An 18,370-nucleotide genomic window follows, 5' to 3' on the forward strand; every position below is an offset into this window, starting at 1 on the left:
TTTTTTTTTCAGTTCTCAGTTCTTTTTTGGTGCTGTGTGTGATATATTTATAATTTTCTAGGACACCTTGACATGAGTGTTTCCATCTTTGTCTTTGCCTTTTTTTTCTGCTGTGTGTTTGGAATCCCACAGGAGAGAACTGTCACCAGAAATCCATGATGGTAAGCAACCATGTCAGGAGAGCAGAGGGAGGGGGAGGGATGGCTTGCTAGTTGTTTAAACCAAAGTGCAAGTGAATAGTGTATGTATGAGTGAGCATGTTTGTGTATTGAGTTTAGAGATTTGCACTGATGAAAGGTCAAGATGAGTGCACTCACCTGTCTGTCAAATATACACCACAAGGATTAGACTACCCTTTCTTCACAGATGCTTGCAGTACTGTCGGTTACCACCAAGGGGAGCTCTGAAGCTGTGATCGCTTGTTAGGCATATAGTATACCCATTTCTCCCCACCCCTCCCCTTTCTCTCCTCTCTCTTGGCGGCAAGTCCCTATCACCTCACCTAATTCTGTCTGCTTCATTTTATCCTGCACAAAGCTGACAAATTCATAGGTTTTGTGGAGAAAGACAGCAAATATACACATGCAGAGGGAAAGGGAGAGTCAGAGAGACGGCCGGGCTTGTAAGAGCTCACAGGCTTTACTTATTTTGGAGCTTATTGATGCAGAAGTAGATATGCATGACGTTGCAAGAGACGTTAGAACAGTAGACGCATAATGGATGAGACTTTGAACACCACTGGTTCAGTACGATGACCTTAGCTAGTATTTGGTAGCGTGGTGGCTATATTTAAATATATCATGTTAGCTTCAATGGGCAGCAGAAGACAATGGCTTCAATTGTGTAAGTGACTGTTCACATTTTCAGCTGCATTTAAGGAACAGATAATATAATTTAAAGTACTTAATTTATGTAAAGGTCACCAAATGTGCACATGCTGATGAACCAGTCTGTATAATTCTTATTTATCAGTAATCACACACACGGTGTTATGTGCAGGAAATATTAAATAGTATTAGGTGAGTAGGATCAAATAAGTATAACATTCACCTTAGTCCGCATATAAATTGTGTGATATACAGAGATATTTACACAGACAACTGTTGGATATATATATATGTATACATATCTATCTATCGATCTATGTATGTATATATATATATATATATATATATATATATGTATATATGTATACACAATTATTACATCCATTTCCTTTTTCCTACTGTATTAAGAAAACCTGCAAAATTTTAATGCGTTGATTGATTTTGATTGACAACCACAGCTTTAAAAAAGTTATGATACGTTGTAAAAATGTAGAACCCGAACTCATTGTTTTGCAAATTTAATGCACTGATATTTTATTCACATAGAAAACATATCAACTATTTAAACTAACTTTAAACTGACTAAATATTAATATGATATTTCATGACAAATATTAGGTTACTTTGAATCGGATGGCAGAAAAACATCTCAAAAAAGTTGGGACAGAGACAACAAGGGCTGGAAAACTAAGTGGTACTAATAAGAAACAGCTGGAGGAAGCTAATTGCACCTAATTAGGTTAATCCTGTAGACAACAGGTCAGAAATGTGACTGGTGTAAAAGGAGCATCTTCGAGAAACAGAGTTCCTCAGTAGTAGTAAAGAGGGCAGAGGTTTACCAGTCATATCTCGTTCTGTACAGTACATAATGTCATTAAAGGTTTAAAGAATCTGGAGGAATCTCTGTGCGCAGGCTGAAGATCTGGTAGAAGAAGACGGTGATCTTCAGATCCTCAATTCACTGTGCCATCCACAGTGTAGGTTAAAGCTCTATGAAAGAATATGCTATACGTGAACACTGCCTTATTCTTTCACTAAAGCTCAGTTAAAATGCACTGAGATAAAGTGCAAAACTGTTCTGTGGTCAGATGAGTTGAAAATTTAAGACTCTCTTTGCTAAACAAAAGGATGCTACATCCTCTGGTATAAAGAGGAGAAGGACTTATCCAATGTATTATCATTGCTCCTTTTAGGGGTGAATCAGTGGAACTGGAAGCTTGTTGGTAAGGCACAATCATTGGGTAAACGTATATACAGGTTTTAGACCAACATAAGCTCCCATCCAGATGACGTCTTTTTCAGGGAAGGCCTTGTGTATTTCAGGCAAGAAATGCTAAACTGGATACTGCATCTATTACAGCAACATGGCTTCACTGTAGTAGAGTGCTAAACTGGCCTGCCTTCAGGAACTTTTACCAATTGAAAACATTTGAGGCATCAAAACTACAATAAAGAACACCCATGGCCCTTTTCCAAATATGTTTTGAGGGGAGAGCCATCAACTTCAAAATGACCCAGTGCCTTTTTCTAATAGTTTTTCTTTTTAGTTTAGTTTAGTTCAGTTTTCTTTTTTGAATAAAATATGGGTTTATGAGATTTGCAAATCATTGTATTCTGTTGTACATTTTACACAGTGTCCCAACTGTTTTGGAATTGGGATTGTAGTCCAACTTATTAAACTGTAAGTAAAATTGTCCAAAAATTATTAACTTCATTATTTCAGCTGTTGATAGACTATGGTCAAAGCTTTGGTCATTTCTGACTAAATTTCAATTTAAATTCAAATTTAATGTACTGAATAGGACTGTAAGAACATGTGATGCCACACGCCACTGTATTCTACACAAAAACATGGCCGCAGTCATTGATCTGCTGGGTCAGAGGTGGTCAGTGTCACTGATATCTCTGTTGTGTGTCTCTTCATGGGAACTGTCCAGTGTAAACGTAGAGCTCTTCAACATTAGGACTGCCTGTTAAGTCAATTAGAAAGATCCACTGGGGATTCAGTCTGGACTGTCAGTCAATAGAGACTGCCTTGACAACATGATGTGGGTGGTTAGTTTTTATACATTAAAGATTTTTTTTTTTTAATATTTAGCTGGCTTTCCTATGTGTAGAACTTTACATAACAGAAGAAAACTGTTAATATTTATTAATAAATATTTTACAACAAATCTGAAAAGTTTTGTGTCAAGATTTCTCCACCAAGTTATAAAAATAAAACAATGTACAGTTTTCTCCTAGAATATCTACTACAGTAGACATGCTTACTAGTTTTAGGCAATATTGCAATTGTAATATGCTAATCCTGAATCAGAAATACTTTATTAATTTCATTCGGGATTAATAAAGTATTTCTGATTCTGATTCTGAATCAAGTAACACTTTATCAAGACACAGATATATTAATGATATGTTATGAGGGTATTTTAACTGACTATAACTGAATGGGTTTTTTTTCCAATCAAGAAAAGATTCACATAGTCAGCTGACTTGCCACTGCACAGCTTGAGCCCATTGCGCTGCAGTGCTGCTCTGGATGGGCGTCATGGACAGGAGTAGACAGTGTATACAGTTGTGATCAGAGGTTACCATACACCCATCATGCTTATGAGCCTGTATTTATACTTTTGATCCTGTGTGGATTAGAAAAAAGGAATTAAAAATGTATGCATTCCACATGGGGAAAACACCAGCTCAAAGAAATCATTAAAAGCCAGAAATGATCATGTCATTCACGCCCATAATGAGTGGATGTAAACCTCTGATCAGCTAGGCATACAAACCTCCAGACATACAATAATGCTGTCAGTGTAGCACATGCGTATGTGCATGGCATATGTCATATTTACCTAATGATCATTATGGTGCAGTAGGTGGTAGGTGGACTGGCTCATGCTGTAAATTTTTAAACTTGTGTTGGCTTTCCAAACTCATTGCATTAGTCTCGCTCTGCTGATTACACATAGGTCTGTGCATGTGTGCGTTTCTGAGCCGGGGTGTCTAAATGGAGACTGTGTGTTTCTGAGTGTGTGATCCTTTGCCTTTATCCTAAGGCAAGTACAGTATATGCTAATAAAAGCTTTACAAATGTCGGACTAACCGCACTGAAATGTCTAAGAATATTACTGCAATATGACTCAAATCGCAGTGTGGTTAGCATAAAAAAAATTCCCTATAATTTAACAGCACTTAGTCCACATTAAGAATCACTTTGCTGTCGTGCTTTTTGTACAACAAGAAGTTCTCCACTGTCTGGAAGTGGCTTGATACTACTGGCTGCTTTTCACAGATATTCTTGCAGACAAACATAAAGAAGCTGATGCACCATCTTTGTGTTAATGCATTCAGGCTAGGCTTTTTTGCATTCCAGACTGCTTACAATGCCCATTATTAGTTCTGACAAGCCATTTATTCCAATTACAATTCCTCCCAAAAATGTGAAGAAGTAAGCATGGCAGGTGTAAGTGAAATTGATTGTATCTTGCTGCCGGTATCTGCACCTGCCAATTGATGACTTGCTGCATCCTGAGGGTCCAGTATTCAGAGAGTTCACTGTAGATGCATGTCCTTTGTGTTTTCTGTGAGGATGGAGGAAGCTGGCATACACAGACACACAATATGTCACACAGATTACACAGAAACCTGTGCTCTTTTGTTTTCCATTAGCTACCATTAAAGGTTTGCAAAGATGTGTTAGGTAATTTGTTCAGAAAGGTCTTAAGAGCATTGTTACCTATGATAAATTATGGTGTATTCCATTTGTGTACCTCAGTAAATTATGTGCATACATACTAAGCAGAGCATTTCTCCTCCTGGTTCATTAATAAGAACATTGCATAAATCTTTGGATTTCTTTGATTTCATGTATGTTAACTATAATGTTATCTATCACGGTTTTCGTATCTTTTGCCTTTGCATGACATGGGCATGAAGGTGACAAGTATCATTGGTCATCTGGTTCATCTTTGAAACAAAAACCATTAAAATAAATAGAAAAGGTCCTTCTGCTCAACTTGACCCTGCAAAAAAAAGAAACTTCTGTTATGACAGAGAGGAAAAAAACAAGTAAGAGAGGAGAAAAGTAAGACAACGACTCAACGTATTCTCCATATGCTGAGAGAAAAAAACAATGATTCAAAGATTCAAAGTAGCAAACAGTTGCACAATCCTGACTGCTGCGGCCCCGGATGATGCAGACAGTGTTTACCTGGCGCAGGTTGCGGGTGACGCGCACATCATGCCAGGCGTTGTCATTGAACTTGCCGTTGACAGGCTCCACCAGAGCCTCAAAGGCCCCCGAGCCCAGGTTGATGACTAGCCAAACCGCGCCGCTCTTCAAGGAAAGATTCACATAGTCAGCCGACTTGCCAGTGTGCAGCATGAGCCCGTTGCGCTGCAGTGTTCGGAAGGAAAGCGTGATCTCGTCGGTGCTGCTCTGGATGGGTGTCATGGACAGGTCGTAGCAGAAGAACTCGTTGCCCTTGAAGGTGGCTACTGACTCTTCCTTGCCTGGAATAAATAAAGTGGGGATAAGGGGGGAAGAGAGGTAGGTCTGTAAGTAAAAGGACATTTCTGTTCAGGAGTTAAACTTTTGAAATTAACAATATGTGTGTATTCAAAGATCAGTCATTCTATTATTAGTTTACTTTTTATGTGGGAAAAAAACAGACATCAGAGGGTTCACTTAAAAGATGGTGCTTTTATCAAACTACAAATGAAAAATGAACAAATGAATATCCTATCTATTAAAATGATCTAAAATATAACACTAAACACAACATTTTTTCATATTAACAGTGTCAATTTCACATCATAGAATATCTAAAAAGCGTCTGTGTCATGTGAGATGTGTCCAGTACAAAGACAACATCAGCATGGTTATTTTGTTGGCTTCATTTTTATTTTATATTTTTTTGGTGTAGGACTTATATACATCAAAAATCTACAGAACTGCACTGTTACGATTAAAGATTGGTAAACCATTTGAAGTCTGCTTATTCAACACAAGTTGAAATGGAGACTCGGCGAGGCTGTGGCTTGCTGCTGGTCATCTTGACACGGTGATGTGATTTGGATGCACTGGTGTGTCCATTTACTCCAGAGGGTTAAAAGCATTGTGAGGCCATATAGCCCATTTGGAGATGCAACTGATTAGATAAGGTTACTGAATTTAGTAGAACACTGATAGTTGCTGTCACTCTTATACCCTCAACAAATGTTTTAAACATGGAAGCTTTGCAGATCAAAAACAATATTTGTTGTACTTTGCTCATATTGAATCCCACAAACAAGTAACGTCAGTGCAAACCGATGCATCTGCACTACAACACAGCGGCACGACAGTATCTTGTGTAAAATAGAATTCCTTTCATCAGAGCAAAGCAAACATCTGGGTTAGAATTAGATACAAAGATGTGTTTGAATTACAGCAAAACAGAGAAACATGAAAGCAGAGACTAGACAAAGTGAAACTGAAGAACATTTTTTTTTAAAGCCAAGGAGAGAAGGAAGGGGGGAAAAAAGGTGTTGACAACTTTGCTAACGCCTGCCAGTCTGTCTGTAGCACATGGCCTCCTTCCACTACATTGAGCTTTATTCACACACTACCAGTCAAAACAGACAGTTTGTACAATGGACATATGTCAAACAGCAGCCTAACAGCAGCCAGGGAGGACACTGTGTGCATCTGTCAAGAAATGAACAAACACTTGCAGCTGTCACAACAGAAAAAACGCAGCAAGAACACAGAGAACAGTGACACCTCCGTCGCTTGAGTCATGACGTGGACGCTGGATTCACTGAGCAGGAGAAATAGTAACATCTGGCTCGCCGTACTGTTTCTTCTGACTCGCAATCTACTTATTTACTCCTTTTACAATTCCTATCTAATATTTTAATTGAACCATTTCCTGTCGCCCCAAATCTCATTACCCTTGTAAAGAGCAATAACCTCATTTCCTGGCTGGATCAACTCTGTGTCATTTTAATTTGGGAATAATAGCAATTCAGCTGCTTAGCAAAAGAAAGAAAAGCGTATAAACAGACAACATCACCGACAACAGCAAGAGCTCAAGTTTAAAAGAACTCTTGCTCGCTCTGCACTTACACAAATCAACTGGTTTCCTGACATGAGCTGTGATCTGAAGTGACACTCTACTTCCTATGTTCATTTGCCCTTCTACACTTCTGTTTCCCCGAGGAGGCCGGTCTGAAGAATCAGCCTTGAGTAATGAGGTTTAGGGAGGGGGAGAGGGCAAAGTCAAACTGCCAAGAGGACCCTGTATGGGTGGATCATCAAATCTAGTTTATCCTGAAGTTCCATTACACACGAAAAAAGAAAAAAAGAATCACTTCAAGACCTTGGTGCATTTCCCTGAGGAGAGGGGATGGGCTGGCCAGAATGGGTGGCCAGCCCATTGGCAGACAGATTGAAAGGCCAAATCACATAAGCAGGTGAGAGAGGAAAAGTGTGTGGTGGAGGGGTGGGGCGGGGAATAATAGCATGTCCATTTGATGCTCAAGTGCCCTATATCACCAAAGATTTTTCCGTGTCAGGCAGCACACATAAAGAAAAAAGTGCATTACATCATGTGGATGGAGAACAAGTGATGCATGGATGACACGAGCAAAGGAAAGAAAATCTTTGGAGAGGGGGAAAGAGTGTCGTGTTAAGTGACATACTAACAGCTATACTTCGGGAACATTAAAGAAGATGATAGCGCTCGCTTTGAGACAAACACAGCCACATAATATGGGTGGATGCACTCACATAAAAGAAAACATTTCAGGGGTGACAAAAAAAAAAAAGAGGAAGTGAGGGACAAATAGCATCCAGACAGAGACAGCTACTTAAAAGAGCATTTTGGCTGAAATCGAAATTTAGAGCAATCTCAACTGAAGTGTGAATTGTCATAAAAAAAGGCATCAAGAGTGGAGAGAAAGAGATGGAGGGGACAAATGACACACAAAAGCAAATCCCCCAAGAGCAGCATCCTAGCGGTGCCTGTGTTGCTGATGTAGGAGGAACAAAAGCGTAGCAAATGGACCACAGCAACCATTTTCAATTATGTACTAAGTTGGACCACCTCCCGTACTATGGGCTGTTAACGGTAAGCAACAAACAGCTTGTCCGTGCTTCCATGAGCTCAGTGAGACTGAGCTCCATGCAATGCAGAGACAAACAACAAAAAAAACTTTCTTTTGTTTATGTCTGTTTAATGAACAGAAGGCTGAGAGGAGGAGATAAGGCTGGAGAGTGACAGGAGAGGACAAATGGGTGGGTGGATTTTCACTGTAACACCAGACAGTTTGGTCATGATGCCAACAATGCCCTTCAACAAATTATGTAAAGGTTAACACAGTCATATGATTTTTGGACAAGACTTTGGAGCCAGAAGTAGGAGCAAAAAAGAAATAAAACAGCATCATTAACAAGTCAGTAACATACTGCAGTGCTATCAGGGATCTACTGATCCTTCTCATGTTAGCCAGCTTAAGTCATTTCCAGTATCCTTTGTATACTCTGGGTGATCTTCCTACACACTGTGGAGCACTGGAAAAGCTCTCCTCCCGGTTCCCAGGAGTGACACGATCGCTTCAATCTAGGCGCAAAACCTAATATAAAGAATGACTCTTCTCTGAGACCACTCCAGCTCCTGTGAATATGAGCTTGTTCCTATACATCTGTTTTTCATTTTACATCTACATCTCTATCTCATCCTCCTGTTCCCATGGTAGCACTCTTGCGCGCATACACACTTGAAGTGTACGCTTTTCACTCTGATCAAATCTTTTGCAGTAAAGCCCAAGAGTAGACTCTAGCCAGAGGAAAGAGGAGACACACAAGCATGCAGAAGAGACTAAAGTGCTGTCAAGGTCTCAATTAACCTCACAGAAGCCCTGACTACATTACAGAAATGACTCATTTGAAATTTATCCACCCATAATAACATCCTTTTTTTTATCAATTAAATGTTGAGTTCCTCTGATATTTGATTTTATAACATGTGTTAAATAGACCTTTGGTGCTAGTTTTTTTAGGGGCCAAAGTGATACACTCATTCCAACTATGCAGAGCAATCCATCCAACAAGTGCTTAATGAATAAGCAGATTTATTGAGGCAAGCTGGTGTGTATCATCTGTCTTTATGTACAAATGCAACTTCAGTGGCCTTTCCTGGTGTTCAGGTTATGTCCAACGGCTATCCAATGGAAAGAAGCACCACTGGAAGCTCGGTGGTTTCAAACATTAAATGATCCTAGTAAAAAAGATGTGCAAAGGAAATTCAAACTCAGACTTGATAAAAATATCATGTTCAGAAGTGCAGAACCCTTCCAGTTTTTAAATGTATCATACCACCTCTTTTTCCCCAAGCCCTCCTGAAAATAGTATTAAAAATAGTATTAAAACACATTAAAAAATTACTTTTTTCCCACATAACTTTACACCTCGCAGAAAAATGGATACGCTAACCTCAACTTCCACTTACCACCTCTGTCACAATCAAACCACCATCAACGCAGCAGTAGCTAAGCACTTTGCAGCAGACACTGTGTCAAGCAGTTTGTTTACTGCGATATGTGGCCTTCAGTGTTCTTTGAGGGTGTGCGCTTTATTTATGTGACCTGAAGGGTGAAGAGGGAAACAGGAAGACAATGGAATCCCAGCCAGAGAGGAATCAATGGCATTGTCTTAGCCTATCGCACACTTCAACCCAGACACCGACATTCAGTACCACACATGCAGTCTTAACAGTACAACTACTGTGCCACTTGAGTGCTACTTTATAAGCATCGGGGTATGATTAAATGAATATGCCCGCCTGTCATACCAATGTGTTTCAAAAATTTGTCCATGCTGGAAAAACAGGGTATCCTAAATTGTGATAAAATGTCATACGCAAATACAATCTGCGTTTGTCAGTGCTGGACCCGAAAGCGCCGTTTTAAGCTAACCATTGCTGGGTATTACAGTAATAAAAGCACAGAGCAGCATGTGTTTTTAAATTGGATTCAGCTCAGACTGAGAGAGAGAGCAGGTTTAATAAGATGAGCTGCATGACTAGCTCCATCCAAACTTGTGTGGAGCATTAGTCAACGCATAATGAACCCTAACATACTGCTTTTTTGGCCGATTGGATTACATATCGGAAGTGATTACGTAGTTTTAGGGGAATTAGCAAAGAGAGAACGGAATAAGACGAGACAAAAAAACGCCTGCGCATGTGTGCATGCAAAACCATTCAAAATCTCGATGACCACACGCTGGCAAATCTGCTCGTCACATCACATTACCTCACTGCTCTTGCACAGACGTACACGCCATGTGCATATGAAGTCACCCTCTATTAGTTTTCGATGAGTGCCATCCACCCTGCAGAGAGAGTATCCGACAGCTTTGGAGAAACGATTCGGCAGCAAGATGAGAGAGAGCAGTGGGAAATGTAAGGGGCATATGAAAGCTTTGATGCTGCTTCATGAATCCAATAGGCCTGCTGGGTCCACAGACAGCGGCTAGTCTCCTAAGCTAGCTGTAAGGCAGACAAGGCCTGTGAAGTGCTGAAGAAAACGTTTGTTTGGTTATTAAACATTTGGCCAGTTTTAAAGAACTTGCTTATGCTCAAATGCTCATGAAATCTGCACCTCATAAGCAAACAGACATATGAGCACACGAATTCCCAAGGCAGCGATAAAGAACCAGTGCCTACACATCATCACTCATATACTCATAACAAGTATTCCATGAATTAAAGTGGGAATTTTAGAGAGCTAAAAGATAGAGTACAATGGCAAGAGAAGCCAGGGTTATGCTGATTTTGAAAAGAGGGGTGAGTTCCAGGGTCAGAAGGTCAGGTCCAGGGTACAAGAGGATTGATTGCTCAAATCTCTGTGATCCCTACTTTAGGTTTCCTTTGTTTTCCTCACGCTTTCATTTGAACAACTGTCCTTAAATGAAACTATCAGCGTTCTAAGCTCAGACCAAAGCTAATGAATTACTCTGACTGTTTAAAAGCACGTTTCTAAAACCAGCCATGTACTGGCACTTTGTTGTGCCTCATGGGATAATGAAAATAGCAGCATGTCAACAGAAATGTGTGCATTTTTGGTTAGATATGGGTATGTATTTGCAGATTCTCTTGTTTTTGCACACTTGATAATGAAATGCACAACACTTTCGTCCTTAAATTGTAGCATTTAACAATGAGCCCTGTGCTAGAAGCCTCTTATATGTAGTCGTGATATAGCCTGTGGTTAGTAAGCCAAATTGCCAATTTGTGAATGCAGTTATGGATCTCTCCAGTCTCTTGCTGAGGCTGAAATACTGAGATATTGTTCCCTCCACCAATCCTTTTCACTCTACTTTGTCTGCGCAGATAGTGATTACTGTATGTATCGATCCATGAGCTGATTGCAATCCTGTAATGAAGGGACTATAATTTGGTGTCTTTGCAGCCTGTTGGCTGCAGGCCAAGGCTCTTTGTTTGGTCCTTCCCTCCCCGCAAGATGCTCGTTGAGCCATAGTGAATGTGCTATTATGTCATTCACAGTGTTCCTTTTGCTCAGATGGATGCTGCTAAAAAACCCACGAGTGTCACTATTGAATTGTGCAGACTGAGGTAATAAAAGAGAACAAAAAGGCATTTAAGTTATTCTTAGCTTTTGTGTTTACCTCTTGAGCTCTACAAACACAAAATATTTATCCAGCTGTCAGTGATAGTGCCACAAAATTGGTGGAGATAACGCAGGTGGATAAAGAGCTACAGGACTTAGAGATAGCATGTATTTATCTAGTCTTTAAATCATCGGCCGTGGTAAGAATTCCTCCAGAGAAGTTATAGACAATATATCTGAAAATAAGACTGGCCAGCTGATAGAAAGCGTATTCCCCAAATGCAGTCATTTACATGGCGTACCTTTGTTATGTTCTGTACTTTCAAATTTACTTTCATGATCATGATGTTACTCCTTTTGTCTTGGTTTATTTTTCGTTTTGTTTTCTCTACAAGATATTCATTCATTTATTCAGCCCATGATTTAGCACCTCGTCAGCACACATTGGCATAAAAACACTGCACTGGATTTTTTTATTTATTTGAATAAAGCTTCAGGTCACATTTTGAGCAGGCAAGGTTTAAATTTAATTTCTTTATGTCATTACTTTGGTGGCATTTGAAGGGCACTAAAGGACTGTTGTAAGAATACAATAAAGAATTATTTGCATACTAACTCTCACCTTCACTTCTAGACTGCTTCTGTGCGTTGGGTCAGAATTGTCTGTTAAGTACTGTCACTGTCACTGCTGCAAGTTTTTATTGAACCTTTCCATGAGACAGTTCTGCCTGCCCTCTATTTGTCTTGATGCTAATTGAAGATTAAAGTAATGGGGGTAAAATGGCTGACTTTAATTGTCTGTCACCTTGGAAACAACCTATTTTGTAACTACAACATCAGACACAGTGGCAGCAAGCTCAAGACGCCCCTACACTTCTTCTGATTTGCACTTTTTTCTTCTTTCTGCATATTCATTTTCTCACTGTGGGTATGTGGCAGGTGACCATTATCACAGTGGAAAGCTGCTCAGTCTCTGGGCTCAAAGTAGACAGAAAGAAAATGTCAAGTAAACTGACACTAACAACAGGCCTGTGTGGTCCTGAATGGCAGGGCCCTTAGCCAACAGGGAGATGGCTAAGGGGCCTGCAAGACTGGCTAAGTGCATAATAAGCCCTATTAGCTGGAGCCAGAAAATACACTCAACTTGAGCTGTCTCAGCCCCCTCATTGTCATGTTGCACTAACCGCACATCTTGTGAAATATATGCTGAAAATAGTACAAAAGAAACAGAGAATGATTTGGATGACTGAGACTTGGTGTCTGTGCATTCAAAAACAATTGAAATGTAAAACGAAATGTTTTCGGTTTTGGTGTGTTTTGTTGTGTTTTGTTGTGTTTTGCACCTCAGTGCCACCGCACATATGACTTATTTCCAAGTTAAATTAGCTGTACACTTTTCCCAGTGGAGAAAGATGACTCACCATTCGCCACTGACCACATTCTTTTGCCACAGTAAACACGTAACCAGCCATGTGAATGTCCAACGCATACTTTTTCTTATTATTTTAAATGTATTTTTTATATTTTTCTTCTTCCAATGGCTCCAGTGAACACTGGCTAAACTCAGGTACTGGACTGCATATTAAAAGACAGGTCAACAAGTACAACATAACTCAAGTCCCTCTCTGTTTTATTAACATATAAACTGAATGCCTAAAGAGAAACATACATCAACTTTAATGAACTGCACTGTGGCATATTATATCACAAATTACTGTCGATAAAGGAGAGAATAAATGAAAAACAATGTGGTGTTCATTTGGAATGGTGCCTGGTGTTGTTTTATGTGGGTTCTTTTAATTGTATCAGAATCCTTGGCAAATTGCCTGAAAAATTATTCACTGTTAATTGCTTTACTTAATATGTTAATGCCATCACCAGCAGCAGAGGGAGTGAAAGAGTTTAGGATACGTGTGCCCAACGTTATATTAAAGTGAAAGTGCTGCAGCGCTCTGCTAGTGTTTCTTTGTAAATTACTATAGACATTTATTTCAGTACGCATCTTTATATCGTGGTATTTATTTAATTTTCGTAAAGTGACAGTACTTTTGCTGCAGTGCAATTTTGGCTTATTTTGTCTACTTATAAGGATCTGCTTTGAACCTTTGTTCACGCTGGAAAATAATAAATGAAGAGGGCGAAGTTGCAAAGGGTAAGAATGACAGCTTAGGGGAGAAAAGACACACAAAGAAACAGCCTTACTTTAGGGTCAAATTACAGTAAATGCCAGTGTTGAGAGAGGCAATAAGTAATGTCAGCATGTTGAAGCATAATGCATTCAGTCAGCTGAGAAACAGTTTTAATGAGCGAAACTTGTTGCTAAAGGCGCTTGACCTCATGATCCCTGTATCAAAAAATGGTGTAACTGCCCAGAGGAGCGGGAAGACGTGGCTTTTTGCAGACAAACACAGACTGCTGTGAAACAAGGAAAAGTAGGTACTGGCATTGTCTACCTGACAAACAATTCCAACAAATGTTAAAGTCATCTAACAAACCTGTCCTGCCCATTATTGTTTCTGTCATGCTATGATGGAAGTAAAAAATGTTTGGTTTTTTTTGGAAAGACAATTAAATTTATAATGAGAAGAAAACACACTAGAAGACCTTGAATCTTTGAAAACAAAGATGGCAACTTGTAGCTTAATTTCAGCTTTCAGAAAAAAGAAAATGTAACATGAAATTAGAAGCAAACAAGCTTGCTCTATAAAAACAAAAATCATTGGTCACTGTAAAGGTTGAGGACAGTAGCACATTTTGTATTTAAATAATTTGTAATGGTGGATCTTAAACCAAACAATCAAGATGCGAGTGAAGTGCAGACTTTAAACTTGATGGAACTACACACTATAAAGCATTAGGAAGACATGCATGCACGATGCAAACATACCTCACTTAATGTTTACAGAATACTGAAATGTAAGTCCAGCGACATTTCCGCAATTGTAAATATTCCACAGCCAAGTGTTAGTGATAGCCAAGGCAAAAACAGCAAGTGCTGACCAAAATACTTAACATTAAGGACATAATACAAATAAAATATAAGTATCATATTAAAAAATATTATAATACAGTGGAAATGACTGGAAACAACAGCAACTCCACAAAGTGGAGTCAGTCCCTATGCACTTCAAAACTTCACGTGACCTTCAGATTAGCTCAAGAACATGGAATGGGTTTCCACGGCCACTCATCACAAAGCACAATGGAAAGTGTGGGATACAGTGGTGTAAGTCACGTCAGAACTGGACAGCATACCAAGAAATTTTGGACAATTTCATGCTCCCAACTTAGTGGGAACAGTTTGGGGATGGCTTCCGTTATTTCCCAGAAGAGTTGAAGCTGTTATAGCTGCAGAATTTAGCCCAACATCATATAGGTAGCTAGCTAAAGTGATAAAGTTTTTCATTGTCATCAGAAACAAACAGGTGTGAACACTACAAAAAAGTGTGCATCAGCTGACAGCTGGAAAATCTATTCACATATAAATGTGCATCTAAACACATTGTTAATCACTGACTTAGACTCTAAATGATACCGTGAACTATTAACAGCTCTTAAATAGCTTGTTTGTACTTGATGTAATGCTTTGTAAAGAAATCGTTTTGTCATTAAGCATGTTATATATGAGCTTATATGCTAAGGAGGAGTAATGCCTATAATTGATGAATTAAGTCGAAAATGATATCTTACTAATGCCTAATAGTGTGTGGTTTTGGAGGGCTGAGAAAGCCCTAGGCAGCAGCAGACTCATGTGCCTCAGGAGACCTGCATAGTAGCCAGTGGGTAAGTGACAGAGAGCTGAAGCCAACAGGCATCTGTCATGCGTCACAGAAAGCGGAGTGGATGAGAAAGCGTTAGCAATTCAGAGGCAATTTCTGCTGCAGGCAGTTGTTAGTAATCCTTCCAGAGGTTCACCTGGAGAAACCTTGTCAGTGTGTCTTCCTCTAGATCTTGTTGACTTAAGGCTCTCCTTTAGTCATTTTGGGTCGAGCACTAAAAACGGAGTTAGGTATTTTAGGGAGTAGCAAGCACACACACACACACATATACATACATATATATATATATATATATATATATATATATATATGTATATATATATATATATATATATATATATATATATATGAACAAGAAGCTGGAGAGACAGAACGGAGGACCATCCAGGATAGTCAGGTTTCTCTGATACTCTATCGAAACAACTGAGACAAGGTTTCTCATTTATATGCCAGTTAAGAAATCAGTAAACCAGAGAAGGTCAACCTTAACCTCATTAATTAAGAGACTACAAACACAGTCACTGTTAATTTGGTTTAGGCTCTGAGTGTGTTTATTTGTATGTGAATACTACCTCTGAAAGCTCAGAACCCGTCCGGCTTAGCCTGCAGCAAGGCTCCAGATTGTTAGACCAGAGTAATCACTCTGAAATGTTACCAGCCCAATGGGATTTCTCCCAATCCTCATGATTATCACTCTGCCCTTGGTTGCTCCCCCGCTTCATTTCAGGTAGATGACCTCATCCTGCCACACTGGCTGAATGCATCTCTATATAAAAATAAACATGATCAAATTCAGACACTATAAACTAGTCAATTCTTTTTCCCTTCGATTTTTTTTCTCTTTTTCCACTTGTCATCTTTACTGAACAGAAGAAAAACCTCATTTAGTTTGACCAACAGAGCCAGTGCACAGCCCATCAGCCTAAACTTAAACAAAGAAATGAAAACATTTTCCACTGAGTAGAATGACTATTCACCCAAGGTTTTTGCAATAGAGCTTGAATCTGTATGAAATATGGCGTTGCAGAAGAATAAATAATTGCTCAGTTTCCATAAGTAAAGCAGTCTTTTAACCCTCTAGCACTGTTCTATAAGTATACACACAGAGTATGTATACGCTCATGTACATGTTTATCTATCTCTGCCACTGGGTTAATAGATCCAAATTGAATATTTAACCAGAAGTCATGTTTTCATTTGTAGTGCTGCTGAGGATTAATACGTGGCACTAAAGTAGTCTCAGTGATGTATACACCAAAGGCACCTCAATGCAGTCATACCCTCCCAAATGTAAACCTACGCTCAAGCCCATTCTTAATCAACAAATGAGTTGTGTTGTTAGTTGACGCTACAGTGGATATTGACAGTGAACTAGCAGTATGGGTGATAGGCTGTTTGTCTAATAACCAAGGCTGCATTTCAATTTCACAACTCACTGAACAGCCTGTTTAGCCACACAAGACTGATATGACACCAGACTAAGCAATAGGCTTTATTTGTGTGTGGCTGTACTGCTGCTGAGGATGATAATGGCAAAAAAAAAAAAAAAAGCCACACATTAACCTCACGGTCTACACTGATGACTTCAGCTGTTTGAGCCAACCTTGAAACAGGTTGGCAACAGAGAGACTTCAAGATGAACACACACTTGCAAACACAGAAATGAGAAAGAAAAAAAAATCTACCCCCTGCTCAGTCCCAAGAGGGCCCCATTATATTAGTGGAGCTTGAAAGTGACTTTCCCTTTATGCTTCTCCCTTCAGGCCTAGCTTGTGTCACACACAGAGAGAGCACTCTATGTCTGGTCTAATTAAAGACTCTAATTCACTGCCTCCCTCTGTCCATGCTTCTGCATTGCTTCCTGTCGGTCTTCTCTGTCTTGGTGTGTTTGTTTTTAATCTGTCACAGTTTTTTTTTTTTAAATCATAAAAGCAGTCAGTGCTTGCCTTCATCACCCACCCACCCCACCCCCCCCAAAAAAGGTAACATGTGACAGGATGTGACATCACAGATAATATTAGTTCAGAATTCATCAGTTCTTGATCGGTCCCCATGTTCAGTTCCCAAGTTGCTCCAGTTTTTAAGGAAAAACTACAGTTGCATCATATTTTGATACAATATTTCATCTGTGGTTTTAATGTTGTGGCTAATGCCCATCATAGTGCTACTTTTTACTGTATGTCACAACACTCTGTTTCTGCATACAGTAACTGCACCGCCGTGTCTGCATGCCTCTCCCCCTCCCTTTGTTGCCCCCAGTGGTCATCATTTGCCTTGGATTTAAGGACACACACTTTCTCTGAAGGCAGTGAGTTAATTAGACATCGGGCCATATCTGTCCCACTCATCCCCTGTCTCTCCCTCACTATCTATACGCTCAGAAGAGTATTGCTGCTTCAGTGAAACCACACAAACACTTCCTTGGCACAGTGATGTGGGCAGTCACTGAGCGTGAGTGTGTGGGTGTTTTATGATGTGTGTTCTGTGCTGTGTGTGTGTGTATTTCCGCAGCCCCGTGGATATTTAGAGTGATCGCTGAGTTTCTTTTGTAGCGTATAATCCGCAAACAGAAGCCCTCCTTTTGCCCAAGTTTGCTTTGCGCTGACAGCTATGCAGCATGTTCTGTGTTCCTCTTTAATATGACGGCAGCCTCATCACAGCCTTGTCAGATGTATGAGACATGACTACGCTGTGACTCCTGTGTCAGTGTCACAACCTATAATGCAGGAGACATCTGAAGTGCTCTCTGAGACTCCGTTAGGTAACAAGAACTAAAAAGGTATGTTTGACACCACGGGGCTTACTGTGACCTCTGCAGCTATTTTTCACAGGTCAGAGACAGTGAAAGTCCAGTACTGTGAAATATGTTAAAATTAAAATAAGACAAATACATTATCTGGATACATTTACCACAGTTACATTCCATAACAGTGTAGATTGTTTAAGTAAGTTATTAACTATCAGACTTTACAGTATGTAGACGAACAAATGTGTTTTTTGGGCACATATTATAACGGCATTATTTTCTGCTACAGGTTGCAAAAATAACGTACTTGCAGCCAAGCCAAGAGGAATAATAACAAATTATAATTATCTTGTTAGAAGAAAGTTTTAGGAACCTGTAATTAAAGCATGCTATTTCAGTTTCTT

At 39.5% G+C, this 18,370-nt stretch overlaps 1 protein-coding gene across 1 annotated transcript in view; it reads right to left on the reverse strand.

Moving 5' to 3' along the window:
- The window catches only part of nrxn2b (neurexin 2b), a 643,742-nt gene that overhangs the window by 361,183 nt on the left and 264,189 nt on the right, over positions 1 to 18,370 (reverse strand). Inside the window, 1 exon segment of the mRNA XM_025905407.1 lies at positions 5,038 to 5,339. Within this exon segment, the coding sequence (XP_025761192.1) occupies positions 5,038 to 5,339 (302 nt within the window).

This window comes from Oreochromis niloticus, linkage group LG3, assembly GCF_001858045.2.
Source record: "Oreochromis niloticus isolate F11D_XX linkage group LG3, O_niloticus_UMD_NMBU, whole genome shotgun sequence".
Classification (NCBI taxonomy): domain Eukaryota; kingdom Metazoa; phylum Chordata; class Actinopteri; order Cichliformes; family Cichlidae; genus Oreochromis; species Oreochromis niloticus.